Source organism: Phacochoerus africanus, chromosome 9 (assembly GCF_016906955.1).
Source record: "Phacochoerus africanus isolate WHEZ1 chromosome 9, ROS_Pafr_v1, whole genome shotgun sequence".
Taxonomy (NCBI): Eukaryota; Metazoa; Chordata; class Mammalia; order Artiodactyla; family Suidae; genus Phacochoerus; species Phacochoerus africanus.
In genome coordinates this window covers 55,037,196-55,063,344 of record NC_062552.1, presented here as the reverse complement: position 1 = coordinate 55,063,344, position 26,149 = coordinate 55,037,196, and the positions used below count along the sequence as shown (strand labels likewise).

General features: G+C 50.3%; 1 protein-coding gene across 9 annotated transcripts in view; it reads right to left on the bottom strand.

The window, feature by feature from the left end:
• The window catches only part of CFAP100 (cilia and flagella associated protein 100), a 39,962-nt gene that overhangs the window by 3,423 nt on the left and 10,390 nt on the right, over positions 1–26,149 (bottom strand). Inside the window, exons 3-13 of one of the 9 annotated variants that reach the window (XM_047795924.1) lie at positions 25,794–25,871; positions 24,148–24,248; positions 23,003–23,195; positions 20,885–20,949; positions 20,652–20,815; positions 20,271–20,351; positions 19,786–19,967; positions 19,316–19,703; positions 17,154–17,202; positions 16,930–17,081; positions 425–560 (exon numbers count right to left, since the gene is read on the bottom strand). In XM_047795924.1, the coding sequence (XP_047651880.1) occupies positions 425–560; positions 16,930–17,081; positions 17,154–17,202; positions 19,316–19,703; positions 19,786–19,967; positions 20,271–20,351; positions 20,652–20,815; positions 20,885–20,949; positions 23,003–23,195; positions 24,148–24,248; positions 25,794–25,871 (1,589 nt within the window). Of the gene's footprint in view, positions 1–424; positions 561–14,892; positions 15,359–15,542; positions 15,585–16,929; positions 17,203–19,315; positions 19,704–19,785; positions 19,968–20,270; positions 20,352–20,651; positions 20,950–23,002; positions 23,196–24,147; positions 24,249–25,793; positions 25,872–26,149 lie in introns of those variants that run through there. The other 8 variants (XM_047795917.1, XM_047795918.1, XM_047795920.1 and 5 more) reach the window with 8 other exon arrangements.

The window sequence follows — 26,149 nt, the reverse complement described above, 5'->3', positions numbered from 1 at the left end:
CTGCCTCTGTGCCCTCAGCGTTCACTCACCCCCACCCCCCATCCCCAGCCTGGCCAGGATGAGCTGCCTTCTCCCACCCCCAGAGAGTCTCTTTCGGACACACATTGTGCATTTAAGAAGTAGTTATATTTGTTGTGTTGAGGAGCTGCCGGTCCACAGGGCAGGAGGATGTGGTGGCTTGGGCTTGGGGCCAAGGGCCTTGTCCAGCAGGGCCCCTGGGTCAGGCCCAGAGCCTGGAGGGTGGTAAGGGGGTCACAGCAGCCCCCAGGCCTCGATCTCCCACTGTCCAGGCTCTGGGCACTGGGCCTCCTCCCAGCAGATACCCACGAATGCCCCCACCCCAACCCAGGCCTGTGGCCACAACATGCCCTGTGCCCACCATCACCCACAGGCTGCCATCCATCCATCTGTCCAGGGGTCCTACCTCTTGATCACCCTTGTACTCGCCAAAATGGAAGACGCGGGCTTTGAGCTCCAGCTCGGCGGCCGTCTCCTCCTCCTTGGCAATGGACATCATCAGTGTGGTGATCCACTGCTTCAGCTGGTTGACCTCCCTGTCCCTGGATGGGGCACAGCACCTCTGAGTCTGCCAGCCCTAGCACACGCAGAGGGCCCAGTGTGTGAGGCCCAAGGCTCAGGGGCCCTGGGGAGACACAGAGGTAAAGGGTAAGAGCTTTAACAGTTCACACAAAGAAAACCCAGCTTTACTGAGGCATAGAATGCACCATAAGATTATTTTTAAATGCACAATTCAGTCATTTTTAGCATTATCACCAAGTGGCAGAGCCAACGTCATAACCTAATTTTAGACCATTTTCACCACCTGCAGAGAAACCCAGCACCCATCAGCAGTCACTGCCACTGTCCCCTCTCCCTTTCTGACATCCCGTCAACATGGAGCCACAAGACCCCTGCCCCTTTGTGTCTGGCTCTTTTATTCAGGATGTTTTCCGGTCTGTCTGTGTTACAGCGTGACCACTGCTGTCCATTTATGACCATGATTAGGCTGTTGTACAGAGACCCACCCTCTGCTGATGAATCCATCCACTGGGGGACATGTGGGTAGTTTCCACTATTTGACTCTTGGGAATCATGCTACTCTAGATATTCACAGAGAGATTTGTGTGTGTCTTTTTGGAAGTTCCCATGCTAGGGGTCGAATCAGAGCTGTAGCCGTCGGGCAGAGCTGTAGCCGTCGGCCTACACCACAGCCACAGCAACACAGGATCCCAGCTGTGTCTGTGATATACACCACAGCTCACGGCAACAGCGGATCAGACAGATTTTTTTTTTATGAGGATGTGTTCTCAGTTCTCTTGGATATATATTTAGCAATAGAATGGCAACAATCAACTTTTAAATAAAGTAATTTAAAAATTTATTTAAAAAAACTTCACAATCATGGCAGATACTGACCATCACATGATGGGGTTTCCAGAGCAGGAATCCCGGCTCTTAGGGTTGGCATGGGTCCGTATGGTACAGGCAGCTGCGTGTAAGTCCTGGCCAGACTGAGTAGGACACTGGCCATTTAGCCAGCAGAGCCTGGGGGGCCTATGGTGACTTTGTGGCTCTGCCCACTGGCTGATGGAACGTACTGACATTTTCTTGTTCTTAGACAAAGTGCCATGGGCTGCTGCTCCTTTGCCCGCTAGAGGGTCACAGCACTGCCACATGGTATAGGCCTCTGCCCCCCAGGAGCCCCCAGGCTGCAGCTCCTGTGGGACTGAGGCCAGGAGCCTGAGTGTGAGATCTGGCCAGGTGGTCTGGCCAGCTCTCCTGGGCTCTCAGAGGCCACAGAAGCTCACACACACCCTCTCCTCCACCCTAGCCAGGGCCCTTGTCCAGTGCATGCAAGTTACCTGGCACAACAACAGAGCACCCACCATAGGCACAGGTGTGACTGGGGTCAGTGGAACCTCCCTAAGGGTACATGACTGCACCTGGCTCTAGCCTGTTTCTTAAAGCTTCCTCCATGTCCAGTGCCTGGTTAGTGAACCTCTGTTAACGTGGACCAGGTTGGGGGTGTGTGTATGTTATGTTGTTCTATTTCTTCTCCAGGTAATTGGGATAAAAAAAATTAATTTTCGGGAAATCCTATTGTGGCTCAGCGGGTTAAAAACATCACCTCCTTGGAGTTCCTATCCTATTGTGGCATGGCGGAAATGAATCCAACTAGGAACCATGAGGTTGCAGGTTTGATCCCTGGCCTCGCTCAGTGGGTTAAGGATCCAGCATTGCTGTGAGCTGTGGTGGAGGTCATAGACGTGGCTCTAATCCCACATTGCTGTGGCTGTGGCATAGGCCAGCAGCTGCAGCTCCAATTCAACCCCTAGCCTGGGAACTTCCATATGTTGCGGGTGCAGCCCTAAAAAAAAGCAAAAAAAAAAAGAGTGAGAGATAAATTAAGGAAACAATTCCACTACCATCACATCAAAAGAGAATAAAATACCTAGGAATAATAAACCTACCTAAAGAGACAAGAGAACTGTAGCCTGAAAACCATAAGATGCTGATGGAAGAAATGAAAGATGAAACAAACAGGTGGAAAGATATATCATGCTCTTGGATTGGAAGAATCAATACTGTCAAAATGACTATAATATCAAAGCCAATGTACAAATTCAATGCAATCACTATCAAATTACCAAGGGCATTATAAACAGGACTAGAACAAACAATTTAAAATTTGTATGAAAACACAAAAGACCCCAAATAGCCACAGCCATCCTGAGAAAGAAAAATGGAGCTGGAGGAATCAGGCTCTCTGACTTCAGACTATATTATCAAATATAGTCATCAAAACAGTATGGTACTAGAACAAAAACAGAAATATAGATCAGTGGAACAGGATAGAGAGCCCAGAAATAAACACACACACCTATGGTCAACTAAAAATATACAATGGAGAAAAGACAGCCTCTTCAATAAGTGGTGCTGGGAAAATTGGACAGCTACATGTAAAAGAATGAAATTGGAACACTCGCTAACACTACACAAAAATAAATTCCAAATGTATTAAAGACCTAAACACAAGGCTACGCACTATAAAACTCCTAGAGGAAAACATAGGCAGAACACTCTCTGACATAAATCACAGCAATACCTTTTTATTTCTCTATTTGTTTTTTGGTTTGTTTTTATTTTTTAGGGCCGCACCCACAGTATATGTAAGTTCCCAGGCTAGGGGTCGAATCAGAGCTGCAGCTGCCCGCCTACACCGCAGTCACAGCAACACAAAATCCGAGCCTCATCTGCAACTTACACCACAGGTCATGGCACACCAGATCTCCGACCCACTAAGCAAGGCCAGGGATCAAACCCACATCCTCGTAGATACTAGTCCGATTTTTTTCTGTTGCACCACAATGGGAACTCCCACAATACCTTTTCAAGTCCACCTCCTAGAGTAATGAAAATACAAACAAACAAATGGGACCCAATTAAACTGAAAAGCTTCTGCACAGCAAGGAAACCAAAAAAAAAAAAAAAAAAAGGCAACCAACCAGAACTTTGGTTACATTGCAAACGAAGTAAACAACAACGGATTAATCCCCAAAATATACAAACATCTCACACAGCTTTATTTAAAAAAAAAAAAAAAAAAAAGGAGTTCTTATAATGGCTCAGCAGGTTAAGGATGCAACATTGTCTCTATGAGATGTGGGTTTGACCCCTAGCCTTGCTCAGTAGGTTAAAGATCCAGTGTTGCCATAAGCTTCAGTGTAGGTCACAGATGTGGCTCAGATCCAGTATTGCCATGGCTATGGTGTGGGCCTCAGCTGCAGCTCCAATCTGACCCTTGGACTTGGAATTTCCATATGCCACAGGTGGGGCTATAAAAAGAAAAAAAAATGGGCAGAAGATCTAAACAGACATTTCTCCAATGAAGAAAAAAAACAGAAACCAAAAGTACATGAAAACATGCTCAACATCACTAATTATTTGAGAAACACAAACCAATACTACAATGAGTTGGCACCTCACACTACTCAGAATGACCATCATGCAAAAGTCTACAAACAATAAATGCTGGAGAGGGTGTGGAGAAAAGGGAACCCTCCTACACTGTTGGTGGGAATGTAAACTGGTGCAACCACTATGGAGAACAGTATGGAGGTTCCTTAAAAAACTAAATACAGAACTACCATAGGATCCAGCAATCCCATTCCTGGGACTATATCCATAGAAAAACCATAATCTGAAAAGATACATGGACCTCGATGTTATGGCAGCACTATACCTAACAGCCAAGACATAGAAGCAAGCTAAATGTCCATGTACAAAGGAATGCGTAAAGAAGATACGGTACATACATACAACGGAGTATTATTCTGCCATAAAGAAAGAATGAAATAATGCCATTTGCAGCAACATGGATGGACTTAGAGATTATCATACTGAGTAAAACAGAGAAAGACACATATATCATTTATATGTGAAATCTGGTGAAAATGATACAAAAGAACTTATTTATGAAACAGAAAAAACTCACAGAATTCAAAATCAAACTTATGGTTACCATAGGGGAAACCGTAGGGGGAGGGATAAACTAGGAGGATGGGAATAACATACACACATGATTATATAAAATCATTAACAAGAACCTACTGCATAGCACAGGGACATCTACTCAATGGTTTATAGTAACCAATATGAGGAAAAAGAATGGATGTATGTATAACTGATGCACTTTGCTGTACAGCTGAAACTAATCCAACACTCTAAGTCAACTATACTCCACTAAAATTTTTTAAAGTGAGGGAGAAATCAAGACACTCCCAGATAAACAAAATCTGAGAGGGCTGGTAACCACTAGACCTGTCCTGCAAGGATGGCTTCGTGGGTTCCTCCCTCAGCAGACATAACACTCACCTAATGACAGATCATCAAAATACGTGAAGGAAAAACTGACCATATTTAAAGGAGAAATAGTTCTACAGGCTGGAACAAGCAGATTGAAGGTGAGTAAGGAAATAAAGAACTTAAATAACAATAAACCAGCTCCCCTAACAGACATCAACAGAAGCCTTCACCAAAGGGCAATGGCACACACATTCTCTCAAGCGCATAGGGGACATTCTCCTGGATAGATGCAATATTAGGGCATAATTAAGTTTCAAGAGATTTAAAGAGATGGATATTATACAAATTATCTTTTCTGTTGACAACCTGATGAAGTTAGAAATCAATAATAGGAAAACTGGAAAACTTACAAAACTGTGGAACTTAAAAAACATACTTTTAAACAACCAACGTGGAGTTCCCCTTGTGGCTCAGTGGTAACAAACCTGACTAGTATCCATAAGGATGAAGGGTCAATCCCTGGCCTCGTTCAGTGGGTTAAGGATCCTGTGTTGCCATGAGCTGTGGTGTAGGTCACTGACATATCTCAGATCTAGCATGGCTGTGGCTGCGGCGCAGACCAGCAGCTGCAGCTCCAATCGGATCCCTAGCCTGGGAATTGCCATATGCCATGGGTGTGGCCCTAAAAAGACAAACACCAACAACTTGAAAAAACAGCAAATGGATTAAAGAAGACATTACAAGGAAAACAGAGAAGAAAGGAGGATGAAAAAAATGAAAACACAACATACCAAAATTTGTGAGTGACAGAGATAAGGGGAGATTTTACAGCATAGTTCTTAAGAAAAATTAATTCTTTAGAATGATCTCATGATGATGGTTGTACAACTATAAGTATAATAAAATTCACTGAGTTATTTTTTTAAAGTAAAAAAAGAAAGATCTCAGATCAACAACCTAGCAAGGAATCTCTAGAAAAAAAGAACAAACTCAACCCAAAACTAGCAGAAGGAAGGAAATAATAAACATTAGAGCTAAGAAATAAAAGTGAATAGAAAAAAATGGTTCATCAGAGAGATCAACAAAATCAACAAACTTCAGCTTTTATGGACTAAGGGAAAAAAAGACTCAAATTACTAATCAGAAATGAAGGTGGGTGCATTACTACTGATTCTATAGAAATAAAAAGAATTATGAGAACGAACAAAATAAATTGTATGCCCCCAAATTGATAATGTAAATGAAATTGACAAATTTCTAGAACACAAAATCTACTAAGACTAAATCATGTAAAAATAGAAAATCTGGGGAGTTTCCATGGTGACTCAGCAGGTTACAAACCTGACTAGTATCCATGAGGTTGCGGGTTTGATTCCTGGCCTCACTCGGTGGGTTACGTATCTGGTGTTGCCATGAGCTGTGGTGTAGGCCGGCAGCTGCAGCTCCAATTCGACCCCTAGCCCGGGAACTTCCATATGCCACAGGTGCGCCCCAAAAAAGAAAAAAAATCTGAAATGACCTACAACTGTTAGAAGATTAAATTAGGAATCAAAAATCTATGGAGTTCCCGTCATGACTCAGTGATTAACAAATCTGACTAGGAACCATGAGGTTGTGGGTTCAATCCCTGGCCTTGCTCAGTGGGTTAAGGATCCGGCGTTGCCAAGAGCTGTAGTGTAGTTTGCAGACGCGGCTCAGATCCTGCGTTGCTGTGGCTCGGGTGTAGGCCAGTGGCTACAGCTCCGATTCGACCTCTAGCCTGGGAACTTCCATATGCCATGGGAGCGGCCCAGGAAATTGCAAAAAAGACAAACAAAAAAAATATCTGAGACAAATCCTTTTCAAACTATTTAAAAATATTGAAGATGAGGGAACACCTCTTATTCTATGAGACCAGCATAACTATGATACCAAAGCCAGAGATAGATATTACAAGAAAAGAAACCAAAGACCACTATCTTTTATGAACATTCATGCCAAAAAACTTCAATCAAAATTAGCAAATGGAGTTCGGCAGCATAGTAAAAGGATTATGCAACAAAATCAGGCAGGACTTATTCCTGGAATGTGAGGATGATTCAACATATACAAATTGATCATGATAATCACTTTAATAGAATAAAAGAAAAAATACAGGATCATCTCAATTGGTACCAAAAAAGCAATTGACAAAATTCAACACCGATTTATGAGAAAACACTCAGCAAGTAGGAATAGAAGGAAACTACTTTCACATAATAAAAGCCATGTATGAAAAACCCACAGCTAATATCATTACACAATGGCGAAAGAATAAAAGCTTCTTCTCTAATATCAGAAACATGGGAACAATGCCCACTTTCACCACTCTTTTCAACATAGTTCTGGAAATTTTAGCCAGAGCAATTAGGTAATCAAAAGAAGTAGAGGCATCCAAGTTGGAAAGGAAAAAGTAAAATTATCTGTTTGCAGATATTATGATCTTATATGTAGAAAACCCAAAAAAATGCCATAATGAAGCTGTTAGAATTAATTACATGAGTTCACCAAAGTGGCAGGATAGCAAGTCATTAAGATCAGTTGCACTTCTACACAAGCAATGAACAGTCTGAAGAGGAAAACATCAATTCCACTCATGAGAGCATCAAAAAGAAGACAGTACCTAGGAATTAACCAAGGCGGAAAAAGAACTATAAATGAAAGCTGTAAAATGTTGCTGAAAGAAATTAAAGAAGACATAAATAGGAGTTTGCACTGTGGTGCAGAGGGTTAAGAATCTGACAGCAGGAGTTCCCATCGTGGCGCAGTGGTTAACGAATCCGACTAGGAACCATGAGGTTGCGGGTTCGGTCCCTGCCCTTGCTCAGTGGGTTAACGATCCGGTGTTGCCGTGAGCTGTGGTGTAGGTTGCAGACGCGGCTCGGATCCCGCATTGCTGTGGCTCTGGCATAGGCCGGTGGCTACAGCTCCGATTCAACCCCTAGCCTGGGAACCTCCATATGCCGCGGGAGCGGCCCAAAGAAATAGCAAAAAGACAAAAAAAAAAAAAAATCTGACAGCAGCGGCTGGCATCGCTGCAGAGGTGCAGGTTTGATCCCCAGCCCAGCACAAAAGGATCCGGCAGGCATTGCCACAGTTCCAGCTGCAACTTGGATTCAATCCCTGGCCCCAGAACTTGATATGTGGAATATATAGAGAACTCTTAAAACTCAACAAAAAAATCCATAACACTAAAAAAACCTCACTCAAAAATGGGCAAAGGACTTGAGTAGACATTTCTGCAGAGAAGATACATGAATGGCCAACAAGCATATGGAAATGAGGGATATGTAAATCACATACAAGTCAAAACCACGGTGCGGTACAACCTCACATCATTATGATGCAACCATCAAAAAAGGAAAAAGAAGGAGTTCCTGTCATGGCTCAGTGGTTCCAACTAGGAACCATGAGGTTGCGGGTTCGATCCCTGGCCTCGCTCAGTGGGTTAAGGCTCTGGTGTTGCCATGAGCTGTGGTGTAGGTTGCAGACACAGCTCGGATCCCGTGTTGCTGTGGCTGTGGTGTAGGCCGGCGGCTACAGCTCTGATTCGACCCCTAGCCTGGGAACCTCCATATGCCACAGGTGTGGCCCTAAAAATACCAAAAAAAAAAAAAAGAGAGAGAGAGAAAGAAAAGAAAAGAAATAATTTGAGGATGAGGAGAAACTGAAACCAATGTGCACCGTTGGTGGGAATACAAAATTGCGCAGCCATGGAAAAACAGCCAGTTCTTCAAAAAGTTTCAAAGAGGTTCAGCAATTCCACTTCTGGGTACATACCTCAAAGAATTGAAAGCAGGATCTTAAATATTTGTACAGCTGTGTTCAGAGCAGCATTGTACACAATTGCGAAATGTGGAAGCACCCAGTGTCCATCCGCGGATGAACGGATGGACAAACTGTGGTCTCTACACACAATGGAATATTACTCAGCCTTGACAAGGAAGGGAGTTGTTACACATGCGACAATGCAGACTAACCCTGAGCACAAGATGCCAGGTGAAATAAGCCAGACACAAAGGGAGAGGTACGTGTGTTTCTGCTTACATGAAGACCCAGGGGCATGCTTGCAGAAATGGAAAGTAGATGGTGGGGGCAGGGGTGGTGTTTACTGAGGACAGGGCTTCAGTTTTATAAAATGAAGAGTTACAGGACGGATGGTGGTGACGGCCACACAACAATGTGGACGTACCTAACACCACCAAACTGGACACTTAAAAATGGTTAAGACAGTGGAGTTCTCGTCGTGGCTCAGTGGTTAACGAATCCAACTAGGAACCATGAGGTTGCAGGTTCGATCCCTGGCCTTGCTCAGTGGGTTAAGGATCCAGTGTTGCCGTGAGCTGTGGTGTAGGTTGCAGACACAGCTCGGATCCTGCATTGCTATGGCTGTGGTGTAGGCCAGCGGCTACAGCTCCAATTCAACTCCTAGCCTGGGAATCTCCATATGCAGCGGAAGCAGCCCAAGAAATGGCAAAAAGACAAAAAAAAAAAAATGGTTAAGATGGTAAATTTTATGTGGATTTTACAGGGGTGGTGGGGGGAGGAAAAACAATGAAGAGACCCTTCTTACCCCCCTACACACATACACACACATACAAACTTGAGAGCCATCCTCTGCTAGACCCTGGCATTAGGATCCCAGGGGAAATGGGTGACACGCGCCCGGTTCTGGTTCCTCCCGGGACCTGGGTTTTGTTCCTGAGCTTTTGCTTCTCCACCTCAGCATGTGGAGGTATGTGCTGGGAGCACCTCGCCTGCACCTGCCAAGGTTTCATCCCAGGACGGCCTCTGCTTCTCTGGCCATTTGTCTGCCAGCATCTGGAATTCCTTGCCCACCTCCCTGCACCGAGACCCCGGCCTCGCCTTTCTCCCAAGAGCCCTCTCGTCTGTCCACTCAGGCTTCTGTGGCTGTCCCAGGCTCCAGCCCAGCTTGCTGGCCTGACTGCCAGCCACGTCCAGTCCTTGTGGTCCTAACCTGGGCCCGATGGTTCCTCCCCAGCAGGGGTGAAGAGGAATAAAGAAGGTCTCCTAATTCCTGTAGCGTCTATTTGGATTTCTCAGGCTCATACCCTTGATGAATGAGTTTTCTCACGTGTCCAGGGACTTTTTTCTCTTTGCTTCTCTTTAGAGCTGGAAGTCAGTGAGAGTCCAGTCCAGGGCCTAGGGTGAGTTGTGCTGTGTTTTGTTTTGTTTTTGTCTTTTTGCCATTTCTTGGGCCACTCCCGTGGCATATGGAGGTTCCCAGGCTAGGGGTCGAATCAGAGCTGTAGCGCCAGCCTACACCAGAGCCATAGCAACGCGGGATCTGAGCCACATCTGTGACCTACACCACAGCTCATGGCAACACTGGATCCTTAACCCACTGAGCCAGGCTAGGAATCGAACCCACAACCTCATGGTTCCTAGTTGGATTTGTTAACCACAGGAGCTCCTGTGCTGTCTTAACTGAGTGTGAGAACGGAGCCCAGGCTAGAGGCGGGTACACGGGCTGGTGTCCACTGGCCGTGGTCCATGTCTTAGGGGCAGCCGTGGGCTGCAGGTGCCTAGCTCGGCAGCTAAGACTCAGCCCACACCGGGTCTGGCCTCAGCCAAGGTCAGCACTTAAGTGCTTCCTGCTGGTTATGGTGCCTCGTCTGTGGCTGGCCTTTGGTGGCCCCAGCTGCTGCAAGGCCAGTCCTCACCTCTAGCTCTGGCTCGTTGCAGCCACGGTGTCTGGGTTTCCACTGGGTTCCTTCCCACTCCTTGTCTGACTTACTGATTGAGCTGGTCCTTGCCAAAGGAACATTTCCGGTTTCCAAGAAGGGATTCAGGCTTAATTTCTTCTCTGCTCTCGTGGCCACTGTGGCAGAACAGGGAGGGCTCAGCTTTCCCTGGTGGTGATTGCAACAGGCATCAGGGCTGCAATGCACCCCAGGTCCCAGCCCTGAAATCCTGGAAGGGGTTGATTCGGGCCTTACTGGATGCTGCCCTTGACTTTGATCTTCTAGAAGATGAGGAGAGCAAAAAATCTCCGAAATGTCTGAAGACAAGAACCTTGTCCAGGTTGCCCATGACCTTATCCAGATACTCTCTCCTAGAACTAGTAATGTGCGATCCACATTTTTCAAGGACTGTTTACATGAAGGATTTGATGACTGCTCTGGAAGCACAGAACTAACTCTGGTGCTCAGGCTGTGTCTGACCTGGGCCTGTCCTGTCTCTCTCCGGTATCACAGGCACATCTTCCTGGTCTGGGCTCTCCTGGGTCCTCACTGGAGGGACTGGGGAAGGAGCGTCTCAGGCAGGAAAGGGCTGGGACCCTCCAGCATTCAAGGAGGAGCTGGCCCTCATGGGGGGACACGCCTCCCAGCAGCCCTCCCTCGTGACAAACAAATGAAGCCCTGTTCTCCGGTCCAAGGAGGCAGGTTCATGAGGGATAGTTTAGGTGTCATCGGTGTACCTGTTATATCTGTACCATGTGATGGTCTTGACAAACACACGCACAGTGTAAGGACCACCATAAGAGGGACAGGGCCTATTCACACCCCAAAGTTCCTGACACCCTGGGCCACCTCCCCACTTCCCTAGTCAAAGTCACCCTTCATGCTGCCCAGAGATACCTGTATCCTTCCTCACAGACACTCACACCTGAATCTGGGTTGAACCCAGCGACTTTTCCGACCAGCAGTGTGTGGGCAGGATGTCACCTCTGTGACTAGGTTCCAGAAGGTTCTAACTTCCATCTTGCTAGCAGACATTCTCCCTCGGCTTTTGGCTCTCGCACTTTGAAGATGCAAGCTGCCACATCCAGGAGCTCAGGCCAGGGACTGAGGGTGCCCTCTTGGCCTAGAGCCAGCAAGGAATCAAGCCCTGCCACCAGCCAAGTGCCTGAGCACTTGGGGCAATTACAGCCCAGCCTCCCGCTGGACAGCAGACCGTGGGACACCTTGAAGCAGAGAAGCCAGCTGTGCCCGGGCTCCTGATCCATGGAAAGCATGAGATAATGAAAGTGCGTTATATTAAGTTGCCAAGTTTGGGGGTAATTTGCAATGCAGCAACGCATAACCAAGGCTGTCGGCTCTTGCGCTTCAAAGGAATGACACGGCAGGTGTTCTTTGGTGCCTGGCTTCTTCCCCCAGGAAAATGTGTCTGAGGGTCATCCAAGTGCTCGGCTGGGCTGATTGTTCCTTTTTACTGCTGAGGAGATTTCTACAGGGTGTAACAGCCCCGTTTACATGTCCATGTCCTGATCCCAAGATCTTATGAGTATGTTATGGTACTTGGCAGGGGGGGACCAGGACTGCAGGTGGAATTCAGGTTGTAATCAGATGACCTTGAGATGGAGAGGTGATCCTGGGTCATCTGGATGGACCCAATGTAATCACAGGGCAAACGGAATCTATCGAGTGATGTGACATATGGAGGACTCCGTCAGCACTGCTGGCTTGAAAATGCAAGAGCAAGGCCACCTCTGGAAGCCGGAAAAGCCTCCAGAAAGCAAACAGCCCTGGACTTCCCCTCGTGGCACAGCGGAAATGAATCTGACGAGCATCCATGAGGACGCAGGTTCCATCCCTGGCCTGGCTCAGTGGGTTAAGCTGTGGTGTAGGTCGCAGACACAGCCAGGATCTCGAGTTGCTGTGGCTGTGGTGTAAGCTGGCAGCTACAGCTCTAATTTGACCCCTAGCCTGGGAACCCCCATGTGCTGCTGGGGCGGCCCTAAAAAGACAAAAAAAAAAAAAAAAAAGAACACAGCCCTGCCAACACTTTGATCTGAGCCCTCTTCTAGGGTCTTCCACCCATTTTGCAATCTGGCCTCCAGAATTGTAAGAATAAACTAGTTTTGTTTTAAGGAACTCAGTTTGCCCTGATTTGTCACAGCAGCAGTGGGCACCTAATGTGCATCGGGGGAGGTAGGACACACTGTCTACCTGCTCACCTGCTGGTGGTTTGGGGTGCATCCAGCCTAGGCTGCTGGGCACAACTCTGCTGCACGGATCCTGAGTGGTGTGGGGTACTATCCCTACCATAGCCGCTCACTTCCCATGCAGGAAGAGACCACTCGGCTGCTGTGTGATTTTTTTTTTTTTTTTTTTGTCTTTTTGCCTCTTCTTGAGCCACTCCCACAGCATATGGAGGTTCCCAGGCTAGGGGTCTAATCGGAGCTGTAGCCACTGGCCTATGCCAGGGCCACAGCAACGCGGGATCCGAGCTGTGTCTGCGACCCATACCACAGCTCATGGCAACACCAGAACCTTAACCCACTGAGCAAGGCCAGGGATCGAACGCACAACCTCATGGTTCCTAGTCGGATTCGTTAACCACTGTGCCACGACGGGAACTCCATGAATTTTTAATAGAGACTTCATATTTTAGAGCAGTTCTAGATTTGCTATAAAATGGCGTGGAAGGTTACAGAGATGTTCCAAATACCCGCTGCCCACCCCCCATTACTCACATTCTACACTGGGGGCATTGGGGCGGGGGGTGGCATTTGGCACAGTGGATGAACCCACATGGGCACCTGATCATCCGGAGGGGTTTACTCCTGGTTGTACACTGTGTGGGTTTGGACACATGTATGATGACAAGTATTCATCACTGTGGTATCAGAGTCTTGTCACTGACCCCCAAATCCTGGGCTCCCCATTACGCCTCTCCCAGCTCCCAGCTAGCATCGATCTCTTCTCTGTCTTCCCAGCCAGTCCTTGTCCCAGAAATGGCCTGGAACTGGAATCCACAGTTCTGTAGCTTTCGGAGACTGCTTTCTCTCACGTCGTGATATGCTGTAAGTGTCCTCCAGGTCTTTTCATGGCTCTGCAGCTCATTTCTTTTTATTTATTTATTTTTTATTTTTGTTGTTGTTGCTCATTTCTTTTTAGTGCCGAATAATATTCCACTGTCTGGTTGTATCTGTGGAAGGTCAGCTTGGCTGCTCTCAGGTTTTGAATAAATTGTGAATGAAGCTGTTATAAACATCACATGTAGGTTCTCAAGTAGACATAAGATTTCGATGCCTTTGGGTGAACACCAAGGAGGGCGACTGCTAGATCCTAAGGTAAGATATGTTTCATTTGGTAAGAAGCCAAGCTATCCCTCCAACGTGGCTGCACCCTCCGCACCCCACCAGCCATGATGAGAGTTCCCACCACTGTACATCCTCGCCAGGGCTTGGTGTGCTCAGGGCTCTGGGCCTGCTCATTCTGACGGATGTGTAATGGATCTCATCATCGTCTGGACTTGCATTTCCCCGAGGACTTATGACACTGAGCACCTTTTCATGTGTTTATTTGCTGTCAGACTATTTTCTTTGATGAGGTGTTTATTGAGGTCTTTAGCTCTTTTTTTTTTTTTTGGTCTTTTATTAGGGCCGCACCAGCAGCATATGGAAGTTCCCAGGCTAGGGGTCAAGCTGGAGCTACAGCCTCTGGTCTAGACCACAGCCATAGCAACACCAGATCCAAGCCACATCTGCGACCTACACCACAGCTCACAGCAATGCCGGATCCTTAACCCACTGAGCGAGGCCAGGGATTGAACCCACATCCTCATGGACACTAGTCAAATTCTTTTCCAAAGAGCCATGACAGGAACTCCGTGGCTCGGTTTTTAATCAGGTTGTTCTTTTTGTTAAGTTTTAAGAGTTCTTTCTATGTTCGGGACAACAGTCCTCCATCATGTATTTTGTAAATCTCATCTCCCTGTCTGTGGATTGTCTTCTCATTTTCTTGACATTGCTTTTCATAAAGCAGAATTTTACATTTTTAATGAAGTCCAGCTTATCAATTCTTCCTTTCATGGATTTTCTCTGTGGTGTTGTTATAAAGCCATCACCATACCCAAGGTCATGTAGGGTTTCTTCTAGTTTTTTCAGCTTTGCGTTTGAGATTTAGATCTGTGATCCTTTTTTTTTTTTTTTTTGGTCTTCTGTCTTTTCAGGGCCGTACCTGTGGCATGTGGAGGTTCCCAGGATGGGGTCTAATCAAAGCTATAGCTGCCAGCCTATGCCAGAGTCACAGCAACACCAGATCTGAGCCATGTCTGAGACCTACACTACAGCTCACAGCAACGCCAGATCCACAACCCACTGAGCGAGGCCAGGGATCAAACCGCAACCTCATGGTTCCTAGTGGGATTCATTCCCACTGCACCATGACGCGAACTCCTGTATGATCCATTTTGAGTTAGTTTTAGTGAAGGTGTAAGGTCTGTGTGTGGAGTCATTTTTTGCATGTGAATGGCCTGTTGTTCTAGCACCACTTGTTGAAAAGACTGTCTCTGCTCCACAGCACTGCCTGTGTCCCTTTGTTAAAGGTCAGCTGATCACATCTGTGGGTTTGTTCCTGGCTCTCAACCTCATCCATGGATGTGCTTGTCTGTCCTTCTCCAGTTAATCCAGTGAAGCTCCTCTGACTCTGATCTCCTTCAATGTTGAGCTGGCTATTCTGGGTCTTTTGCTTCCTCATAAACTAGAATCACTTTGTCAGCTTCTGCAAATAAGGTGCTGGGACTTTGAGGTTGCAGTGAAATCTGTAGATCAGCTTGGGGAGAACTGACATTTTGACAATAGTAAGTCTTCTGCCCATAACAGAAGACAGAGCTCTCCATTTAATGATTTGAGCTCTTTCATCAGAATTTTGTCATCTTCCTTATCTAGATCTTGTACATATTTTGTTAGATTTATTATTCAGCATTTCATTCTGGGGGAAGCTAATATAGCATAGGTTAATGCTAGTCTGATACAAGGAGTGAGGAAGAATTCCTTCTGTTTCTATCATCTGGAAGAGATTGTAGACAATTGTTATTTCTTCCTTAAATGTTTCGTCAGATTCACCAGTAAACCCATCTGGGCCTGGTACTTTCTATTTTGGAAGGTTATTATTAATTCAATTTCCTTAATAGATAGGCCTATTCAATTTGTACATTTGCTGTATTTTTCAAGGTTTTTTGTTTGTTTTTTTCTTTCTTTTTTTTTTTTTTTTTTTTTTTGAGAAAGAATGGTTGAGTTCATGGGAATTAAATGTGCATATGGGCTGAGACAGCCCTGGAAATAAACTGTTGGTGCCCCAGGGGTGGGCTCTTAAAGTGGCTCAGCTACCAGCCAGCACAGCCAGGATTCAGCATTGAGGGTGTGGGTGCATTGTGTGTCCTCCACCAGGTCCTTGGAGTCTGTGAGGCTACCATCCTCTCCTGAGCTCATCTCTCTTTGTATTGCTGCCACCTCCCAGGTTCAAGGAAACACAGCCTTTCCTGAGAGCTGATATTTTCTTATTGTTCTGGAGACCCATGGTAAAAAACTCTACCAGGCAGGACATAGGCCAGCAAGGCACGGGCACTAGAGAACCTGGTTCCCTGGGGACAGCAGAGCCTTGGGACAGCTCCCGCCTCAGGGCCTTTGCACATGCCTTCCCTCTGCCTGGAGCCCTCTTCCCCAAGTCCCCTATGTGGCTTCCCATGGCTCAGGAAGTGCCTGGCACAATGACACATTCTCCTGGAAGCCTCCCCTACCTGCTCCCCTCTGATGCCACCCTCCACTTCAGCCCCCTTCTTAGATCACACCTCATAGCACGTGTCTCTATCTCACAGTCAAATCCATGGGCCTCTAAGTCTGGTCCCATCAAATGCCCGCTCATGTGGCAGGGCCTTGCCTTATCCCTGGAGAGCCTAGACCCCAGCCAGCCTGCTCCAGAAAAGGTACGCAGTCAGGATTTGGCAGTGAATGGATGATGCCTTGCTCCCAAAAGGCTGCACCTGGGGCCCCAGGCTGACCCGGCCCAGATCAGCTCTGCAGGGTTGGGGGTCAGCAAAAAAGCCCTAGGCAGGAGGTCCTTGGAGATGTCCCTCTCTGGCTGCAGCTGCTCCAGGGTGGGAAGGGGCTAGCCCCCTGTGAGTCCACTCACCTGACCTACTCCCAATCCCAGCCCCCTGCCCAAGGAACACCCTCTCCCAGGGCCAGGCCTTAAGTCTTCAAAGGGAGCTTGGCAGAAAACTGAAGCCAGGGCAGGGCCAGGGCCACAAACCAAGTGGGGCATACACAGCCCAGTCCCCATGACTGTGGTGGTCCTGGGATGAGACCCAGAGATGGCACCCCCTCACTGCCCAGGTGCCCGGCATGAGACCTACATGCGGATCTGGGTGTTTTTCAGGGTGAAGCTCAGCTCCTCCAAGGCCTCCTCCGTCTCCTGGGTGTTCTGGATCAGCGAGAGGTTCTGCTCTTCCAGCTTCACGAAGACATCCAGGAGCTGCTGGGGCTCCGTGAAGTACAGCTCCAGCTCCTGCAACCAGAGCCACATGTGGGTGTGGACAGTGGCGGGCTCCTCGCCCCACCCCCGCAGAGGGGCACTGACCTCCCCGTCGCTGTCTGGGTCCTCCTGCACTGGGAGGGCAGAGCTGGACCTGCAGAGTCATGGGGTCAGGGCACCCATGGAGGCCCAAGGGCCGTCTCGTCCAGCCCCACCCCTTGTCCCCTCCTCTGTCCAAGTGGCCAAGGCACTGTCACCAACCTCCACTCAGCCCCTCTGCCATCACACGGTAGTGGAAGAAGGGTTTCTACATCCATTAGCTCATCTTTTTCCCTTAGAATAAAGCTCTGCCTCCTCCCCGGGGCCTGTGGGCCCCCTGCCCGAGGCTGCTCTGCTCATGCCCACCAGCTCCCTCAAGGTACCAACGCCCCCTCAGGACCTGTGCTCCTGCAGCTCCCATTTGCCACTCTTTTTCTAAGTGCCACCTCCTGTCAGATTTGGCCTTAGTAGCACTTGTCCCTGATGATCCCACTCACAGCTGTTGTGACACTCACGCCACCTCCAACGGACCCTGAGCCCGGTGGGACAGGGGGTTACTGGGCCAGCCCAAAGGAGCAGGAAAAGCTGTGTGGGCTGCAAACACTGCTCAGGGCCTGGACAGATATCAAGCCTGCTTCTGTGGCCCTTCCCGGCCGCTCTAGCCTGCGCCCTGCCCAGGTGGGCAGCTTCCACTGACCCAGGTGCTGTCAGGGCCAGCTTGCAGCCTCCAGGCCCTGACCTTCCTGAAGTGGACGAAGAGCAGCCCAGGGCCTGTGGAAGGGCCCACGCTGACAGTTCACACGCTCACCAGGCCTGTGCCTGCCTGGCATGCACACTGACGCGATTCAGCAAGTGAGACACCTGCCACGCAGACAGCCAGTCTGGGAATCTGCCTTCCAGGTGGAGGGAACCTAGGGGTGGGCTGAACTTTAGCCCCCACCTGCCTGTTCAGCTGAGCACCTCGTGCAGCCCACCACCTGCCTCAGAGGACTCAGAGGCCCTGGTCACACAGTTGGTAGATGGAGGGGCCAGACCTCTGTTCTCAGGGACTGTCCTGACACGAGCAGGACAGTGGGAGCTCCAGGGCTGAGGGCAGCCTCGGCAGAGGAAGCACACCTCAGCCCCTGAAATGGAAATTCAGCCCCATCAGCAAGGGTTATAGGGACATGTTAACCAGCTGCCTGTACCCAGCCTGTGCATTTGGATATGCCAGTGGCACTTCAGTATCAGAGAAAAAGGCAAAAGAAGACCCAAGTCTAATTGTATCAGTGCTCTGCTGAAACTTCCCAGTCCCTAAGGCCCTGGACCTTCCAGCTCTGCTGGGCTTCCAGCCCTGCCTGGCTGCTTAATGCCCCAGTTAGCTCCCATCCTGTGGGCCATCCTCCTGGAGGGGCTGGGCTTTGGGGTGGCTGAGCTGGAAGAGCAAGAGGATAGGGAGGAGGGGGCACGAGGGCCTGTGGTCACTGTCATGGGTATTCGACAGTGGGTATGTGGGGGGTGGGGGGCAGGGTTCGGGCCCTGCGGGAAGAGATCCAGGAGGGGTCTGAGGTGCATGGTGGTCCCGGAGGCGGGTGTTGGAGGGGCTATGGGGCAACTCCCTGGGGCTGGACCTTGCCCCCAGGAGGCGGCCTGGTCTTCCACTGGAGCATGGAGGGACTAACGCAGCTGTCAGACCCAGGATGGCTCTGCACCACCTACAGACCCAGCCCTGAGACCCGTGACAATGGATTTTGCATGTCAACTTGGATAGATCAAACATTATTCTAGGAGTTCCCTTCGTGGCTCAGTGGCTAATGGATCTGACTGGGCTCCATGAGGATGAGGGTTCGATCCCTGGCCTCGCTCAGTGGGTTAAGGATCCAGTAACGATGTGAACTGTGGTGTAGGTCGGAGACTCAGTTTGGATCTGGCGTGGCTGTGGTGTAGACCAGCAGCTATAGCTCTGATTAGACCCCTAGCCTGGGAACTTCCATATGCCATGGGTGTGGCCCTAAAAACAATTAAATTTAAAAGTACATGTGACTGTTCTACCCAAGTGGGCCACCCCAGGTTCAAGTTCATCAAATCAGACAAAAATAAATGTTTGAAAAACAACTTGATTTTCAGGCTGAAGTCCAATTTTAGACACTCCAAGCAGGGTCGGGTCCATCTGGGGCGCCCCTGGCCAGAGCCATCAGGGTCCACTGCCCAGCAGGCCAGCTACCTCTGAGCCTCCCAAGACCACTCACCTTTTGGGGTCCAGCCCGCCAGGCATGCTGGGCTGGTTGCCCTGCTGGGGGTTGGCAGTGCCAGACAGGAACTGCCGCAGCTGCATCACCTGCAGGAGCTTGGCAGGCTTCTTTGAGCCCTGCCACTCTGGAGGAAGCAGAGGAAAGGTGTCCACCTGCCCTGCCTGAGGTAGGGCCCCGCCAGCCTGGGGAAGCCACGTACCTCTGAAGCCCGTCTTGCCCTTGATCCCAGGTCCTACAGGAAGCAAGGGAGGGGACCCTGATGGCTCAGGGGCACAGAGTTCCCCAGGACCCCCCAAACTGTCCAGCCTCTGCTGCAGGAGGAAGCTTGGCTTTGAGAACTGGTCCCATCTCCCAGGAGTGAACTTGTGGGCTGAACCCCGGGGCTCTGCAAGGAGTCTAAGAGTTAGCCCATGGCCTGGACGCCACAGAGTCAAGGGGCACCAGGCAGGCCCTCCCCTCCCGGCTACCTCTGTCCCCGAGCTGGGAGAACAGCACGCTCTCCTTGAAGGTCTCGACCGCCTCCTTAGCATTTCTGAGTGCCAGGCGCTTTCGCTCCTGTTCTTCCAACCATTCCTTGGGTGACAGCTTGTACAGGAAGTCCCTGTAGACCTTGTAATGTTGCAGAGTGTCTTCAAACTTGGAGATTTCACTAGACCAGGGAGAGGATGGGTGAGGTCAGACTCGGTCGCTGGGGCCCCAATCCTCCTGGAGGACAGGCATAGGAGCACTGGGTGCAAGGACCCAGCAAGCTCACAGCCCAGAGCAGCAGCCGCTCTCTCAGGGTGGAGCAGGGGAGCCCGGCAAGCCGAGCCTCGGAGGTGTGCCCCCAGGACGGCCACTGACTCTCTCCTGGCTTCTGCCACCTCATCTGGAAAAGTCCTTGAGACAGTGGGGGGTTCCAGGTGTGTGCTGGTAGGGATGGCAGGGGCCATCCCCCTCCCTCTGCTCTCACCTTTTGATGTTCATGATCTGGGTGGTCAGATCGCGGATCTCGACGATTTTCTCCATCTTAGCTTTAGACTCCTTCTCAGCCCTGGGGGTGGGGCGGGGAGGATGCCAAGGGCAGGGTGTTCAAGAGGGCATCCACTCTGCCTTCAGGCTGGACGTGGGGGAGCTGCTGGGGGTGGGGGGTGGGGCTGGGTGGGATCAGGGTTCAAACGGGGTCAGGAGACAGTCAAGGGAATGTGGCAGGTCAGCTGGTGGGTAGGTGTGCACAGGCCCGGGGTCAGGGCTGGATGGTGGGTGTGTCAGGCCTGAGGGGTGGGTGTGCACAGGTTGGGGGGGGGGACCTGCAGGTGGTGGGTGTGACAGGCCCACAGGGCAGGGGGCTCACACTCTCAGGGCCTGCACAGAGCTGCGGTCATTTTCCCTGAGGAACTCGTCAAACAGAGCAGCGTCCTTCTCCAGAAACCTCTCTGCCTGCTCCAGCTCGGCCTCCTCCCTGGTCATCAGACTCTCCAGCCGCTGGATCTCATTCTGCTTCACGTCTAGGGCATACTGAGGGCCCAGGAACAGGAGTTGCCCCCTCACAGGGGCCGCCCACAGCCTGAGGGGCAGCCGGCCTACCTGGATGAGGAACATCTGCCGCCTCAGGCTGATGTAGCTGTTGATGTTCTCAGGCTCCACCTTGTCTGCAATGAGAGGCACGAGGCACCTCGGGCGGGCAGACGGGCAGGGGGAGAGCCCCAAGCCTACTGCCCTGGGCCCAGGGTGGGCACAGCCAGGCAGGGCAGGACAGCGGGCACTTCCGGTGCCATGAGGCCCTGGCTGCTGCGGAGGCTGTGAGAGATCGAGCTCTGTCTCCAGCAGAAGGGGAGCAGGCTCTGCGGATACAGTACAGTCTCCATGGGCCAGAAGGTAAGTCCTCCATACGTCCGACTTGAGCCCCTCTTGCTTCTCACCAAGAATGAGGCTCCTGACACCCCGCCTTGTATGTCACCTGACTGCATTTAACAATGAAAGGCCTATTAGCCGGACCTGGGTGGAGGCAGCAAGAGGAAAACAAGGCAGCATGATCTCCACCTGGGAGGATGTTTGCCTCCAGGGCCCAGCTCGGGCAGCAGCTGAGTCTACACTGCCAGGGTTTAAGCCAGGCGGGAGGAAATTATGGAGGGCATCAGGACCACCCTCCCAAATGCACTCGCAAGAGGCAAAGCCCATGGGGGCCTTTCCCTGCCCTTCTGGAGAGGAAGGCCGGGTGCTCTCCAGCTACAGATGGGACTGTGAACTGGAGTTTGGCACCTGCCATCAGCCTCTCCGGGATTAAATCATGAACCCCTGCAGCTGCCGTCCCACAGCACCCCCCCGTGGAGACCAGGAGGGAGGCATTTTGTGCTCTGGGAAAACTGGAAGAACAGATCTTCAGATAGCTAGATATTTTTAGATTTTATGAGCCCGATTCCTGCATCTCCTCATATCTAGAAAAACACTAAAATCCTTCATGGTGATGCCTGCTCCTTGTGACTAGTGGTTGCCTTCACGAGACTGGCAGCAAACTTTTGCAAAATGTGTGCCTGGCTGCATAGAGCTCCCCTTCACCTTTAGCACATTTATCCTGGTATTTTTTTTCTTTCCTCTTTGTGGCAGTATTTCAGTCTGAAATGCTGCCTCCTGGGCTGCAGTTAGGTCGGCAAAACAAAAAGATGTCACAGTCATCTGTGAGTGCAGCCCCTCCCAAGGGTGAGCCTGTGAGCCCTGAGCAAACTCAGGAAGGAAACAAAGACTGGCCCCTTAGCTGAGGTGCACAGCAGAGGAGTGATTCCAGCGAGCCAGCCCTTTGCATCGCCCCAGAGAAATGCGCTGAATTCCTTAACTTGAGATACCCCGTTTTCTGTAATCTATTGTCCCTGCTACCTGCCTATATATCCTAACTCCCCCTCACCTCCTTGGAACGGTAATTTAGTGACTTACACTTCACTGGTAGAATATTACTTCAGATTTCCTACTGGATCATAAAAATAACCCCAGCTTGGGAGTTCCTGTTGTGGTTCAGTGGTTAACAAATCCAACTAGGAACCATGAGGTTGCGGGTTCAATCCCTGGCCTTGCTCAGTGGGTTAAGGGTCCGGCGTTGCTGTGAGCTGTGGTGCAGGTTGCAGATGCAGCTTGGATCCCGCGTTGCTGTGGCTCTGGTGTAGGCCAGTGGCTACAGCTCCGATTGGACCCCTAGCCTGGGAACCTCCATATGCCACAGGAGTGGCCCAAGAAAAGGCAAAAAGACAAAAAAAAAAAAGAATAACCCCAGTTAATACACACAGAACTGACTCACTACATGCAGTGTCTGAAGACAGAATCCCACAACCCATGTGCTTGTACTGTTCTCAGCCAGGAAAGGAAGCTGCAGTCCAAAGCTGACTTGGCCACGACATAGAAGCCATTAAGTGCTGAAGCTCAGATGTGAACCCTAGTCCCAGATCGATACACTTGACCAAGTTAAGTGACTGCATTTTATACACTGTACAGCCTGAATTCACTGTACAGTTCAGCATTCGGATCGCATGCAGTACTGGGATTCAAAAGCTTGCAATCCATCTGGAATGGATCTTTGTGACAGAGCAGAAGTCAGGCACAGAGGAGACCCTCCCCCTGCCCCCACGGCACCATAGCCCCGCATCTCCAAGCACTTTAACAGCACTGTTTCGACAGGAATGGCCACCACCTGACTTCAGGGGTCCGGGGCAGCACCTCGGGTCTTGGAGAGTTTCCAGGCCATCTGGTCGTGGAAGGTGCGCAGCTGCTCGGCGTGCGCCTGCACCTCCAGGTCCTCCATCTCATCCTCCAGCTGCAGCTCGCGCCGCAGGCTGGCATGCTTGGCTGACACTTTGGAAGAGGACGTCATCTTCTCATGCACCCGAAGCATCTTCTTCTTCTCTCGATCCTGGGGGGCGGGATCAGGCAGGCTCAGCCTCCCCACCCCTCCTGGAAGAGCTGAGCTGCGGGTAGGCAGTGGCTTGGGCTTCTGCATTTGGCCAGCAGCCTTCACATAGGAGGGTCCCAGGATAGGATGGGATGGGAGCTCTTCTTCCCAGAGGCCTGGTGTCCCCCTTTTGCCACAGGGGCTCCCAGCCTCTCCTACTGTCCAGGCCCTGGGACCTCCATATCCCTGTTGGCTCTGGAGGGCCTGCCTGATTGGATAAGCCCTCACATGGTCTTCATATGGCTTCTCCTGGTCAAATTCTACTTCCTGCTGGCTCTGCCAGGTGCGAGACCTATTCTACCGCTAATGTGTGCAGAAATCCAGCTTGAGGCCACTAATTTGCATATCCATGCACAATAATGTTGGGAAAACGTCACTCATTAGAATCCCAGTGGCAGAAGGTCAGTGATTTAAGGACACTGGGCAGCTTCTTGGGGTCAGTGTGAGGACACCGGGGGGCTGTGCTGGGGGGAAGGGTGTGAGGTGGGATGCAGACGAGCCACGGGCTGGGGGTCAGGCTCCCAGGCGCTGCTGGGGGAGGGGTGTGTGCATCTGGCCTCCAAGAATTCCAGTGAGAGGGGACTGTGCAAAGCTAGAGCAGGCCGGGGGGTTCCTAGGGTCTTTAGGGACAGGGAGCATCACACAGGGACAGCAGAAGTTAAGCCATGCTGGCTAAGGCTGCAGCCACAGAAGCTCCGAGGAAGACACCTTAACAAAGGTCCGGGGACAGTGGTGAGGAAACTGGTAAGACGGTGGGACACACAGAGACCTGGGTCCAGGCAGTTTTGAGTTGACTTCATAGGAAATGGTGAGACATTGATTATTCCAGAGGAAGACAGTGACCTGACGTGTGCGCGGTCTGGCTGGGCTGTGCGAGGGAAGAGGTGTGGGCAGGCTTCGCCTGCATACTCACTGCGAGAGACTTATTCCGCTCCTTATCTCTGAGCAAGAAGAAATCCACATCCTCGGACATGTGGAAGGGATTATCTGAACGGTCGGGAAGCATCATGGACACTGGAGAGGGAGACAGCTCATGGAGAAACGGGCCAGCCCTTCCAAGCGGTGATCTGTGCCTCTGAGGTCCCGGCACCCTCCTAGCCATGAAACCATGGGGCTTCCATGAAACCATGAGCCAGCAGCGAGCGTTCTCTTGGATCCAGCTGTGCCTGAAGGCCACCCCTGGACCTTCCAGCTCTATAAACTTAACTGTCCCGTTTCACCTACTTGGACTTGGGCTTCTGTCCCTGGCGTCCGAAAGAGACCTTGTGAACACAGACCCCACCGTGTCTCAGACATGTGCTTCGTTCCTGGCCCTCTTCCCCTCTCATTTAAAATCTCAGGCACCCCAGCTCCAGAGAAGAGAGAAGCTCTGCCTGCATTTGTAAGTAATGGGACCAGCTGACCCTGGCACTGAGGGGGATGGGCATCTGGAGGACACGCTTGGTCCCTGTAGGGGGTCTCCTGGAACTTCCCAGGGGCGAGGCTGGGCTTGGAAGCGGGAGAGGACCCAGAGCCTGAAGTCTGGGGAGGCAGGGCAGGGATGTGGGAGGTGGGGGCTGCCACAGACCCCGATTCTGTTGCCCTTCTCCCAGGAGTAAAGGTGAGGCTCCCACCGCTCAGCTCACTGGGTGTCAGACAAGAGGGGCCCCACAGGGCACCAAATTTAGGGCTTAAACACATGGTTGCTTCCCCCATTCTTACTTTAGAAGAAAGAGGTTTCACTGTCTAAAAAATAAAAATAAAAAACTCTTGAAAGTAAAAAGAATATCATATTTAAAAAAAGAAATACATTTTTGGGAGTTCCCGTAGTGGCTCAGAGGAAACGAATCCAACGAGGAGCCACGGGGTTGCAGATTTGATCCCTGGCCTTGCTCAGTGGGTTCAGGATCCGGCGTTGCCGTGAGCTGTGGTGTAGGTTGCAGATGCAGCAGCTACAGCTCCGATTCAACCCCTAGCCTGGGAGCCTCCATATGCCACGGGTGCAGCCCTAGAAGAGGCAAAAAGACAAAAAAATAATAATAATTTGATCCTATCAAAACAGCATTTACAAAACAGAGTGGTGCTCAGAGTATAGAGAACAGAGAAAAATCATCTGCCTTGCCCTGGCCTGTGAGGGGGGTGGTCAGCAGAGGCTTTGTGAGGTCTCAGCCTGGTTCTGGAGGAGGCCTGTACCCTGGGAGCAAAGACTGAGGCAGAGTGGCCCAGGGTCCATCGGGGACCCACAGACAAGAGGGCGCAGGGAAGACAGGGGCTCGTACAGGATGGGAGGGCAGGAGACCCTTCCAGGTTTGTGCAGGTGTGGTTTGAAGGGTGGAGTCTGTGTGCTGACTGAGGGCCAGAGGGCCTTCTGCCAGCCCCATTTCTCATCACTAGAGGAAAAATACCTCCGACTTTGTATATGTCTCTGTTATTTCAAGTCTCAGTAACTCAATTCCTAATGGAAACAGAAAGCAGTTTCTCTCTGGCTTTCACACCAGAAATGCGGTGCGAAGGCCTCAAGAGGCTAAGGGAGAGTTTGCATCCCAGCAACTGGACTTCAGTTCCCAGCTCCAGAATTACCTTTGCTTTTTTTCTCATGTTTCTTTTTTTCTTCAGTGATGGAAGAAGAACTTTTGTCCATGGATTCTGGGCTGTTCTCTGTGAAGATACAAAAGTGAGGGCCGTAGCACCTGACTCAATGGCTTGTGACAGCTGTGAGCACAGCGTGGCCAGGGAGACTTCAGACACACCAGGGCTCCAGCTGCAAGGTCTCACCTGCCCGCTGATGGTCAGTTTCCACAGCTGAGATGATCATGCTGACTTTGCCAGGAAGCTGTGAGAATTATGCAAGAAAAGAGCCACCAAAGTTCCTAGCATATGTGCTTGGCACACAGAAGGCATCTTGTGCCCCTCACCTGGCACTCCTCCCCTTGCTC